At 38.2% G+C, this 12,744-nt stretch overlaps 1 protein-coding gene across 9 annotated transcripts in view; it reads right to left on the bottom strand.

Moving 5' to 3' along the window:
* The window catches only part of Abca16 (ATP-binding cassette, subfamily A (ABC1), member 16), a 185,656-nt gene that overhangs the window by 68,731 nt on the left and 104,181 nt on the right, over window positions 1-12,744 (bottom strand). For 5 of the 9 annotated variants that reach the window (XM_087607578.1, XM_087607580.1, XM_087607596.1 and 2 more), the window contains 5 exons: window positions 8,430-8,547; window positions 5,588-5,742; window positions 2,891-3,046; window positions 2,350-2,560; window positions 447-597 (listed from right to left, as the gene is read on the bottom strand). In XM_087607578.1, coding sequence (XP_087463704.1) covers window positions 447-597; window positions 2,350-2,560; window positions 2,891-3,046; window positions 5,588-5,742; window positions 8,430-8,547 — 791 coding nt within the window. The remainder of the gene's footprint in view (window positions 1-446; window positions 598-2,349; window positions 2,561-2,890; window positions 3,047-5,587; window positions 5,743-8,429; window positions 8,548-12,744) is intronic. The other 4 variants (XM_087607603.1, XM_087607619.1, XM_087607590.1 and 1 more) reach the window with 2 other exon arrangements.

Genomic DNA, 12,744 nt, shown 5'->3' with positions numbered 1-12,744 from the left:
TTTTGCAGTCCAGATTCCTGGCCCACCCTCTGACTGTTATACATTCCATACCTCCTTCCCCCATTTCCATGAGGATATCCCCACCCAATACCACGCCAGACCTCCCACTCCCTGGACCTCCAGTCTCTGAGGGTTAGGTGCATCTTCTCTGACAGTGAATTCCAGTCCATCACTAATATTAGAAAGTTATGGTCACTAGGTTGGAAAACTTGAAAGAGAAAGTATCAGATAAATGTTGAGTGAACTTGAAATTTTGAGGCAAACCTTTGTTCAGTATCAGAAATATTGAGCCATGAGCTTCCTAAGTCTACCTTGCAAATGACAGCTATAAAAAGAAACTTGCTTTACTACAAACACATTACTCACTAAGGTTACTACGTTTAGAAAATGAAAACATGTTTCTGGTAACCCCCACACAAACCATCTAGAATTACTGAGATCCATACCTTGATACATACTTTTTGGGTAGGATAAATGATAATTCATTTCCTATGTCATTTTCCAACATAGAACCTGGAACATGTTGCTGAATCATTGCAATAATATTATCAACATCACAGTATGGTTCCTTCTCCAGGACTATGTGATATCCAGCACCTGAAATAAACCATTTAGATGACCAACTGAAGAAGCTTTCTACTTCTTTTTTAATATGCTTAAGACCAATTTTTGCTCTTCATGGTTCATATTATCCACTCCTATAAGAAAGAAGATATGATTTGCCCTAAGACCTTTAGTAATGAAAATGTGGTAGCTGACACAAAAGCTTTCAAATGGTCCTTTAAGACACTGAGTAAAATAACGGCTACTTCTCAAATTTCAAAATAATCCTTAGAGAATCATAATGATTTTGCATATATAAGCAAACATGGCTGATATACAAAAGTGAGGCCCCTGTTCCTGTGCTACTTATTTTGAAATAGAAATTTTAATAATCATTTATTTGCTGTTGTTGTACATCGTGTATCAGACTTAATCTAAACCCCAAGGATACACAAGTGAGCATCACAAATAAAAATATATTTTATCAGGATGTTTCAACCTGTAATCATAAATTTTGAAAAATGAAATTGGTATCTAAATTGACATTAGATAATATTTAAAAAATATATCTGGGGTTGTAGGCAGCTTGAGAAATGGCTTGGCAGTTAACACCTCTTGCAGAGGACCTAGGTTTGGTTCTTAGCACCCACATGATGCCTTCCAAGCACCCATAGTGAGCTCCAGAAAATATAATGCCCTGACCTCCACTGGTACTAGGCACGCATGTGGTATGTATACATACATGTGGGCAGGCAAATACATCTTTATACACAATGTAAAATAATCTAATAAAATATATGAGAATATGATCAAAATACAACATATGAAATTCTCAAGGGATTATGTTCTATAAAGTGGGGTTACTGTTCTGAATACAATACATAAAGGACACAGCATGGTAATTAGCCATAGGAGATCAGTAATTGAACTGAGTGGACTCAAATCCTGAATACATTTATGTTAATTAACATTTAAAATTTCGACTTCTTTTTCTATACTCTAATTTTAGAATCTTACTACCATGACTTACATTTATAGCCTCTGGTAAAATTCCTACTCTAATTTTAACCCAAAATAATTCACTATTTAAGATATCAATTTTATTCCTTGTTATAGATACATATAATTATCAAATTGCTTTATTTCACTCATATAATCTCATTTTATGTGTATATGCATATATATCTATGAACCACATGCATGCCTAGTTTCTGTGGAGGGTACAAGAGGGCAGTGGATTCCTTGGAACTGGAATTATAGATGATTATGAGCTGCCATGTAGGTGATGAAAATTTAACCTAAGACCTCTGCAAGAGCAACAAGTATTCTAAACCACTGAGCCATTTCTCCAGCCCTCATTTATTTTATTAACTTATTCTGCATTACATTTTTATTGATAATCACAACACTGGTTTGGTTTGATACTGGTTGTCAACATAGAAGTTAAAATAAAGGATAGCTCCTTCCTCCTCTCAATGGATGACTGATTGACTGATTGAATGAATCAGTCATTTCAATCAGCCAAAAAAAAATCTGGATACAGGAATACATTACAGAGGCAAAGATTGTCAGCAAGTACAAAATGGGTCAGCAACTTTGCATAAAATTGCAAAAAAACCATGATCAAAATACACATGAAAATCTCAAAGAACAAAAAAAAATTAAAAAATTATAATTGAGACAAAAATTGCAGAATGGAGGAAGGTCATTAAGTTTTGGGTATATAATCAAAATATAATGAAGATAATGTTAGAAAAGCATTATTAAGGTATTGCTATCCTAAGAGAGATCAAAATGGAGTGAGACCATATATTTGTTTCAGGAATACTGAAGAGCCACAGCAGTGCAAGGTCCCCCTGACCATGATGGCAATGCGGTCACCCAGGACGTCAGCTTCATCCATGTAGTGGGTGGTCAGTAAGATGGTCCGATTCTGTTTATAATGCTGAAGGATATCCCAGGTGGCCCTCCTTGACATTGGGTCCATGCCAGATGATGGTTCGTCAAGTATCACTACCTATAAGCCAGAAGAACAATTGTATGATCACTGACAATTAATGTTAGACTACTTTACTATTTGAAGGGAGCACACTGGAGCTAAGGCACAGAATGGCAACTAAAGTAGATGGGAACCTAATAATAAGAATCCCAAACATTATTTTATACCAGTTGTGATAAAAATGCAGACAATTCTCTTCTTTCTACACTGTTATGTTTCCTTTCATATTCATCACAGCCTGCAGGTTTTAGAGAGCTGAGCTTTTCAGACGCCACAGACACTCATTCAGAGCCCCTGCTTCACCTCCCACTCTGCTCACATGTTCCCCTTTCTTTGTCTTTTGAATACCTTGGAGCCCCCCATAAGTGCTAAAATGATGGAGAGTTTGCGCCTCACTCCTCCACTCACTGAGCCTGATAATGTATGGTAGTTTTCTTGCAGGTTAAAAACAGACAGCATACGGTTAATTTCCACACAATTTATGTTTTGAGGGTGTCCTTTTATCTGTTAAGAGAAGCCAGAATTCATATTATGCATCCAATTTTATTGTCAGAAAGAATCAAGGATCATTAGACATTATACAGATACAAGTGTATTGCAGACGTATCCCTAGAAATACTTTACATCTGTTTTATTTATATCAATTAAAAGTGTCTTCTATCTTGTGTATCTTCCCTCACATCTAAGGCACGGTTCCTAAAACAAAATTTTTCCCAAAAGGTGCCCCAACATATAAAAAAGACACGTGCTCCACTATGTTCATTGCAGCCTTATTTATAATAGCCAGAAGCTGGAAAGAACCCAGATGCCCTTCAACAGAGGAATGGATACAGAAAATGTGGTACATCTACACAATGGAATATTACTCAGCTATCAAAAACAACGACTTTATGAAATTCGTAGGCAAATGGTTGGAACTGGAAAATATCATCCTGAGTGAGCTAACCCAAACACAGAAAGACATACATGGTATGCACTCACTGATAAGTGGCTATTAGCCCAAATGCTTGAATTACCCTAGATGCCTAGAACAAATGAAACTCAAGACAGATGATCAAAATGTGAATGCTTCACTCCTTCTTTAAAAGGGGAATAAGAATACCCTTAGCAGGGAATAGAGAGGCAAAGATTAAAACAGACACAGAAGGAACACCATTCAGAGCCTGCCCCACATGTGGCCCATACATATACAGCCATCCAATTAGACAAGATGAATGCAGCAAAAAAGTGCAGGCCGACAGGAGCCGGATGTATATCGCTCCTGAGAGACACAGCCAGAATACAGCAAATACAGGGGCGAATGCCAGCAGCAAACCACTGAACTGAGAACGGGACCCCTGTTGAAGGAATCAGAGAAAGAACTCGAAGAGCTTGAAGGAGCTCGATACCCCTTATGAACAACAATGCCAATCAACCAGAGCTTCCAGGGACTAAGCCACTACCTAAAGACTATACATGGACTGACCCTGGACTCTGACCTCATAGGTAGCAATGAATATTCTAGTAAGATCACCAGTGGAAGGGGAAGCCCTTGGTCCTGCTAAGACTGAACCCCCAGTGAACGTGAGTGTTGGGGGGAGGGCAGTAATGGGGGGAGGTAGGGGAGGGGAACACCCATAAAGAAGGGGAGGGGGAGGGATTAGGGGGATGTTTGCCTGGAAACCGGGGAAAGGGAATAACACTCGAAATGTAAATAAGAAACACTCAAGTTAATAAAAAGTTCTCTTTATTAAAAAAAAAGAAATGTAAATAAGAAATAAGTTAATAATAATAAAAAATATATTATAAAATTTTTTTTTCAGAGACTAGAGATGTAACTTGGTGGAAGATTATGTTAAAAAACCTGGATAAAGATTATCTGTAGCCCATTAACAAAGAGATGGAAACATACGTGCGCATGTGCGCACGCGCGTACACACACACACACACACACACACACACACACACACACATGTGTGATAAGCTCCAAATGCTATATACTTCTTTATAGCCTACTGACCATGTTACTCACAGACAACTGTGGAAAGTCAAGTCAGAAGCTTTCTGCAGAAGCCCAGAGTCTAGAATACCACTGAGACAATGGTGCATTAAGCACTTTCCTGTGTACCCTTTAGCATGAACTCCAAGCAATCCAAAGCAAGCAAGTGAGTTCTCTAGTCAAGACTGAGAGCAAAGAGAAACTCTCCAGTTTGATTTGAATGGAAAAGGAAACCAGACAGCCAGAGGACCAAATATTTTTCTCCTTCTTTTGTACTCCAGCCATGAAATTCTTCTGGTGGGGACAGTGGCAGGAATAAGTCACAAGTCTGCAAGAGTCAAACTCTGAGGGAGGAGAAAACTTCTCCATAGCTCTGTGGCTCCATAGGGAAGGCTCACAGGGAGATGACTATTTGTCTCTCTGCAGGCTAGATGTAGTACAGCCGTTAAAGGTGATAATTTATGGCTGAACAAATGACAAAAGAATCTGGGAAAGCAGGAAGTACTCAGCGAGAAGAGAAGCAAGAAAATGATGTTGTACAGGATGTTCACAAAGTTGTGTATTCATTACCACATTTGCATATACAGATATAATCCTAACACTAAAAACCATGACTGAATCACTTTCCAGTGTTAGATGGACGAACAGATACTGTATACATGGTACAGACTGATACAATATTAAAAGAGCTCTGAATATTGAAATAATTATAGTCATTAAAACAAACAAACAAACAAACAAACAAACAAAAAACAAAATAAAACTCTTGCTGAACCAGGAGCTTGGCAGCTCGATGTCAGGAGATCTTGGATCAAGCACTACAGAACAATATACTGAAGCCAGGCCACAAGAAGTCCTTTAAAATGCAGAGAGAAACTCTGGATTATAATTAGGTATGCTTAACTTGATTATGGCATTGTTCAATATATATCTGTATTAACATCAGGCAGGCCATACGAGAGTTAAAAGTTTAAGTTTTTTTTCATAATAGTAAAATAAATTTATTTAAAAAGTTAAAATTAATAGATCTTCATATCAAAGAAGAAAGTCAATTACTTCTGACTCACCATACAGTAGAAAAAAAGATGTTCTGATAGTGTCAAATCATCAAACAATAGGTCGTGTTGAGGGCAGAAGCCCAAGTCTTTTCTAATTTCAGCCATGTTATCTGAAATATTATACCCATTAATATAGGCCTCTCCTCTGGTAGCAGCAAAACGACCTAGAATTACATAGAAGATATGGGATAAGCTAAGTTTCCATGTAATATAAACAATACAATTGCAAGCTCTTATCAGACTCTAAGTATTAAGGCAATTGGTACTGTTGTCTACAGAGAAATAAAGAAAAACACCCAGAAATTGCCTTTAGGGTGATAGAATTAGTCCTTTTTATTTACTTATGAAATGTATTATTAAAACATTCAGATTAGTTGCTATAGTCTAATATATATTGAAATCCAATAGTTACTGCATTTGTAAAATACTAGGTGTGAGTGTTACATCTCTGAAAGGAAACGTTTTGAAGATGAAACTGTTGTGGCTCTGAAGGGAAAGGTATCCTAATAGTTGGGAACCAAGGAGTACCAGCATACAGCACGAAGTTACACAGCACTGCAAACCCCATTCCAGATATTTACTGGGAAAGACCCAAGAGGGTACAGGAACAAAGATAAACAGTTAACCTAAACTCTGTTCTCATACATGTACACCCCGTTCCCTTTACGTTGCACCACAATTTACATTTTTATACATATGTTCTCAATAATGATTAACAATTTTTATACATTTGTCTTTCTAATAGTCTAGCAAAGCAAAACTACAATCATACTTATTTTATTTATACATGCAGTTGATTTAACTGTCTCCTTCATAGAAGATTTAAGTTACTTTCTAGTTTACTTTAATTATGACGCAAAGGATTCCAGAATTTTCTGTAATGCTAAATGTTATAGTACTGAACTCCCTCAGTCTCTATTTTCTGCTTATATCTAAATTTCTCTATTATTTTTAAGGGACAGTTTTGTTAGTCATAAAACATAAAGGTTTGGTTAAAAATCTATACCCTCCTCTACTTTAAAAATGTCACTGTGCCACCAGCTGTTTTCCATTATTTGTGATGAAAAAATCAGCCTCTGTCTGTCTATCAGGATTCTCCGGCCTGTTTCTATGAAGCTGGCAGCTGTAGATAGCTCATAGTGGAATTATTCTAAATTTTTCTTTTTTAAATTGGTTTACTTAGTAATATCAGATTTTATCCATGTTATAGCATGAGACAGGATTTCCTTCTGGTTTCAGTCTGAGAATTTTATTATATGAATATGAATATACTACATTTTTCTTACCAGTTGTCTGTTAACAGAAATCTGGATTACTTCTGTAGCTTTGGCAAATCTGCTAGAAACTTGAGTGTGAAAGTGTCTCTTAAGACTGTTCTCGAAAAAAAAAAAAAAAAAAAAAAAAAGACTGTTCTCAATATTCCTGGACATTATCCAAAAGAGAATTATAGTGTAATTTTAGCTTTTAGCTTTATTGATATATATTTGATAATGAATCATATGCATTTAAAGTATGCATGTTGATGTGTTTTGAAATATACATATAATTTAGTATGCTAAACACACCATATCCATACCTCCATTATTTGCTTTTGGGAAGTAACATGTAACATGAAGTTGAACACTTTAACACAGTTTAGAGTCCTTTATGTAGTACTGTTATTTATAGGTAATACATTACACAGAAACTGTTTAACATAAAGTGGAAAAGAGATTAGTTATTTGGAGAACACAGAAAGACATGGGAGTGAGTCTTGCTCTAGGTTTTCTGTCTCCAGGGAGGAAAAGTACTTGTCCTGTACATTTTTCCAACCTGCAGGGCAGGGTCAACTGTAGGAGGATGTCTGCCTTCTCTTTCGCTCTTTGCTAACCTAGTTTCTGGGCTTCATTGTTCCCTTAGCACTCAGCATAAGTGAAATAGAAATCAGTCCTTCAGCTGGAACTCTAAGAGGTTTGGAAAAAGACTCCATTTGCCTTGGTTTTCTGCTCTTTCTCATTATGTCAGAAGACTGAAGACTATAAGGAAACAATTTCCCTCTATCATTTGTTCCCTGCTGTTCAGGTGTCCAAGTCCCAGCATTGTTTCAGCATTTGGGAAGAAATGGTGTAGAAATTCGGCCCTTGGAGAGCAAACTTGAGTCCAAGAGACTAGGCAGAGGGTGCATTCTCTCCTTTCTCCTACCTAAGAAAGAAAACTAATGAAAACCATCCTCTAGGCTATGAGCTAAACTGCCTCAGTGAAGGAAGGTTTTATAGGAACACAGCATATCTGCTTTCCCCTGGATTGGCATAACCTTTTTTTTTAAAATCCTTTTGTTATTCAGAGTGACGTTTATTGAATTCTCAACTTCTTGTAAGAGTAATTTGGTTCAAATAGTGTGATTTGAATAGGTTTGGCCCCCACAGACTCATGTGTTCGAATGGTTGGCTCATAGGGAGTGGCACTGTTAGGGAGTATGGCTTTATTGGAGTAATTATGGCCTTATTGGAGAAAGTGTGTCCTTGTGGAAGCAGGCTTTGAGGTCTTATATACATTTAAGCTATACCCAGTGTGACACACAGTCTCCTCTTGCTGCCTTTGGATCAAGATGCAGAACTCTCAGTTCCCTCTCCAGCACACATCAGTCTGCCATAACAGACTGAATCTCTGAAACTGTCAAGCCAGCCACAAAAAATGTTTTTCTTTATCAGAGTTGTCTTTGTCATGGTGTCTCTGCACAGCAGTGGAAACCTTAGCCAAGACACATGACTGTTCTGTTGTGTCTGGAGAGATTGATGGTCCCAAGAATTAGACTCAACTGTTTTTCAATCTCAGAAAGATACCTTTACCCTGGATGCAGACAAATACACACCTGTGAGAACAGACAAGGTTGTGGTCTTTCCTGCCCCATTGTGTCCCAGAAGAACAGTGACTTGCCCCTCATAGATGTTCAGTGACAAGTTGTTTATTGCAGGTTTAGTTTTAAATTCCTGTGGGATGAGATAGTAATGTGTTATCTGTCAGTTAAAAAGACAAACATTCACATCCTCTGTACTTCTATCATCCAACACATGCTACCAATAATGGATGATATTGTTAGGTCCAAAGGAAACCCTAGTTCCCCAAACTTCAAAAGGCAGTCCAGATATCCAGAAATGGGCTCAGCCTGGACAATAGGAAGATTTCTGGCAGTAATATGAAAGCTGGCACTCCTCAGTAATTTGTAAAGCTGGTTCCCCTCTACCAAGAAAAAAAGTTTTTCCTTATCATTGGCAGAAGAGACAAGTGGCTATTGGTGGTACTTGTTAGCATACAGAATAGCATGCTAGTCTCCAGACTCCCTCAGTATTACAAGTACATGTTATATACATTTCAAAGTAGACATCAGCATCTTAGCTCTTCTCATATCCTCACCTCCCCTACATTCCCTCAGCTCATTGGCTTCCCTACCCCCACCTACCCACTCTTCTTATAACCCTGTTATTTCTCTTGAACTCTTCTCTGTTCCTGATGCTCTCATGGTCAGGTCCAATCTGCTGGCCACATTCAGTCTACTTTCTCTTTCTGTTCTGGACTCTTCCAGATGCCTCTGATTATTCTTTCTCTCTACAGTAAACCCGTTATTTACGGCCAAATCCTTCGCCTCAGCCATGCCATGAAACAGTCATGTCACCAGTTTATACACTCACTATATTCCTCTATATTGGGTGTAGCTTTGTATCTCTAAATATTTACCAGAAACATATTTAAACATTTCATAAATATCTCAAAATTGGCATGTATAAAACCCTGAATATATCTATATTATTAACCTATACTTTAATAAATATAAATCATATTATCTTTAGAAAAAATATTTAACTGTTCCTTCAATCTCACCTAATGCATCTCAGCATGCAAACAAGAGATGATTGAATATAAATCTAGACCTTAACATAAATCACACATAATCCCTGTTTTACTGAAGCCTTCACAGATTGTAATGGGACAAAAGAGAAGAGCATGCAAAAATAGCTGCAGATATGAACATTATGAGGAAATCTAAGGGCCTAAAATGGTACATGATAGTATTTTCAGAGCTTAAGAAAGGTCTTGGCTCCTGACCTCCTTCCCTTGAAGAAATGTTTTCTAAAAAATTTATTTATCATTTTTTTTCTTTTTTTTTTTTATCAACTTGAGTATTTCTTATATACATTTCGAGTGTTATTCCCTTTCCCGGTTTCCGGGCAAACATCCCCCTCCCCCCTCCCCTTCCTTATGGGTGTTCCCCTCCCAATCCTCCCCCCATTACCGCCCTCCCCCCATAGACTAGTTCACTGGGGGTTCAGTCTTAGCAGGACCCAGGGCTTCCCCTTCCACTGGTGCTCTTACTAGGATATTCATTGCTACCTATGGGGTCAGAGTCCAGGGTCAGTCCATGTATAGTCTTTAGGTAGTGGCTTAGTCTCTGGAAGCTCTGGTTGCTTGGCATTGTTGTACTTTTGGGGTCTCGAGCCCCTTCAAGCTCTTCCAGTTATTTCTCTGATTCCTTCAATAGGGGTCCCGTTCTCAGTTCAGTGGTTTGCTGCTGGCATTCGCCTCTGTATTTGCTGTATTCTGGCTGTGTCTCTCAGGAGCGATCTACATCCGGCTCCTGTCGGTCTGCACTTCTTTGCTTCATCCATCTTGTCTAATTGGGTGGCTGTATATGTATGGGCCACATGTGGGGCAGGCTCTGAATGGGTGTTCCTTCAGTCTCGGTTTTAATCTTTGCCTCTCCCTTCCCTGCCAAGGGTATTCTTTTTCCTCATTTAAAGAAGGAGTGAAGCATTCACATTTTGATCATCCGTCTTGAGTTTCGTTTGTTCTAGGGATCTAGGGTAATTCAAGCATTTGGGCTAATAGCCACTTATCAATGAGTGCATACCATGTATGTCTTTCTGTGATTGGGTTAGCTCACTCAGGATGATATTTTCCAGTTCCAACCATTTGCCTACGAATTTCATAAACTCGTTGTTTTTGATAGCTGAGTAATATTCCATTGTGTAGATGTACCACATTTTCTGTATCCATTCCTCTGTTGAAGGGCATCTGGGTTCTTTCCATTTTCTGGCTATTATAAATAAGGCTGCGATGAACATAGTGGAGAACGTGTCTCTTTTATATGTTGAGGCATCTTTTGGGTATATGCCCAAGAGAGGTATAGCTGGATCCTCAGGCAGTTCAATGTCCAATTTTCTGAGGAACCTCCAGACTGATTTCCAGAATGGTTTTACCAGTCTGCAACCCCACCAACAATGGAGGAGTGTTCCTCTTTCTCCACATCCTCGCCAGCATCTGCTGTCACCTGAGTTTTTGATCTTAGCCAATCGCACTGGTGTGAGGTGAAATCTCAGGGTTGTTTTGATTTGCATTTCCCTTATGACTAAAGATGTTGAACATTTCTTTAGGTGTTTCTCAGCCATTCGGCATTCCTCAGCTGTGAATTCTTTGTTTAGCTCTGAACCCCATTTTTTAATAGGGTTATTTGTTTCCCTGCGGTCTAACTTCTTGAGTTCTTTGTATATTTTGGATATAAGGCCTCTATCTGTTGTAGGATTGGTAAAGATCTTTTCCCAATCTGTTGGTTGCCGTTTTGTCCTAACCACAGTGTCCTTTGCCTTACAGAAGCTTTGCAGTTTTATGAGATCCCATTTGTCGATTCTTGATCTTAGAGCATAAGCCATTGGTGTTTTGTTCAGGAAATTTTTTCCAGTGCCCATGTGTTCCAGATGCTTCCCTAGTTTTTCTTCTATTAGTTTGAGTGTGTCTGGTTTGATGTGGAGGTCCTTGATCCACTTGGACTTAAGCTTTGTACAGGGTGATAAGCATGGATCGATCTGCATTCTTCTACATGTTGCCCTCCAGTTGAACCAGCACCATTTGCTGAAAATGCTATCTTTTTTCCATTTGATGGTTTTGGCTCCTTTGTCAAAAATCAAGTGACCATAGGTGTGTGGGTTCATTTCTGGGTCTTCAATTCTATTCCATTGGTCTATCTGTCTGTCTCTGTACCAATACCATGCAGTTTTTATCACTATTGCTCTGTAATACTGCTTGAGTTCAGGGATAGTGATTCCCCCTGAAGTCCTTTCATTGTTGAGGATAGCTTTAGCTATCCTGGGTTTTTTGTTATTCCAGATGAATTTGCAAATTGTTCTGTCTAACTCTTTGAAGAATTGGATTGGTATTTTGATGGGGATTGCATTGAATCTGTAGATTGCTTTTGGTAAAATGGCCATTTTTACTATATTAATCCTGCCAATCCATGAGCATGGGAGATCTTTCCATCTTCTGAGGTCTTCTTCAATTTCTTTCCTCAGTGTCTTGAAGTTCTTATTGTACAGATCTTTTACTTGCTTGGTTAAAGTCACACCGAGGCACTTTATATTATTTGGGTCTATTATGAAGGGTGTTGTTTCCCTAATTTCTTTCTCGGCTTGTTTCTCTTTTGTATAGAGGAAGGCAACTGATTTATTTGAGTTAATTTTATACCCAGCCACTTTGCTGAAGTTGTTTATCAGCTTTAGTAGTTCTCTGGTGGAACTTTTGGGATCACTTAAATATACAATCATGTCATCTGCAAATAGTGATATTTTGACCTCTTCTTTTCCGATCTGTATCCCTTTGATCTCCTTTTGTTGTCTGATTGCTCTGGCTAGAACTTCAAGAACTATATTGAATAAGTAGGGAGAGAGTGGGCAGCCTTGTCTAGTCCCTGATTTTACTGGGATTGCTTCAAGTTTCTCTCCATTTAGTTTAATGTTAGCAACTGGTTTGCTGTATATGGCTTTTACTATGTTTAGGTATGGGCCTTGAATTCCTATTCTTTCCAGGACTTTTATCATGAAGGGGTGTTGAATTTTGTCAAATGCTTTCTCAGCATCTAATGAAATGATCATGTGGTTCTGTTCTTTCAGTTTGTTTATATAATGGATCACGTTGATGGTTTTCCGTATATTAAACCATCCCTGCATGCCTGGGATGAAGCCTACTTGATCATGGTGGATGATTGTTTTGATGTGCTCTTGAATTCGGTTTGCCAGAATTTTATTGAGTATTTTTGCGTCGACATTCATAAGGGAAATTGGTCTGAAGTTCTCTTTCTTTGTTGTGTCTTTGTGTGGTTTAGGTATAAGAGTAATTGTGGCTTCGTAGAAGGAATTCGG

Source organism: Rattus norvegicus, chromosome 1 (genome assembly GCF_021556685.1).
Source record: "Rattus norvegicus strain SHRSP/BbbUtx chromosome 1, alternate assembly SHRSP_T2T, whole genome shotgun sequence".
NCBI classification, from domain to species: domain Eukaryota; kingdom Metazoa; phylum Chordata; class Mammalia; order Rodentia; family Muridae; genus Rattus; species Rattus norvegicus.
This window is presented reverse-complemented; position numbering and strand designations above follow the sequence as displayed.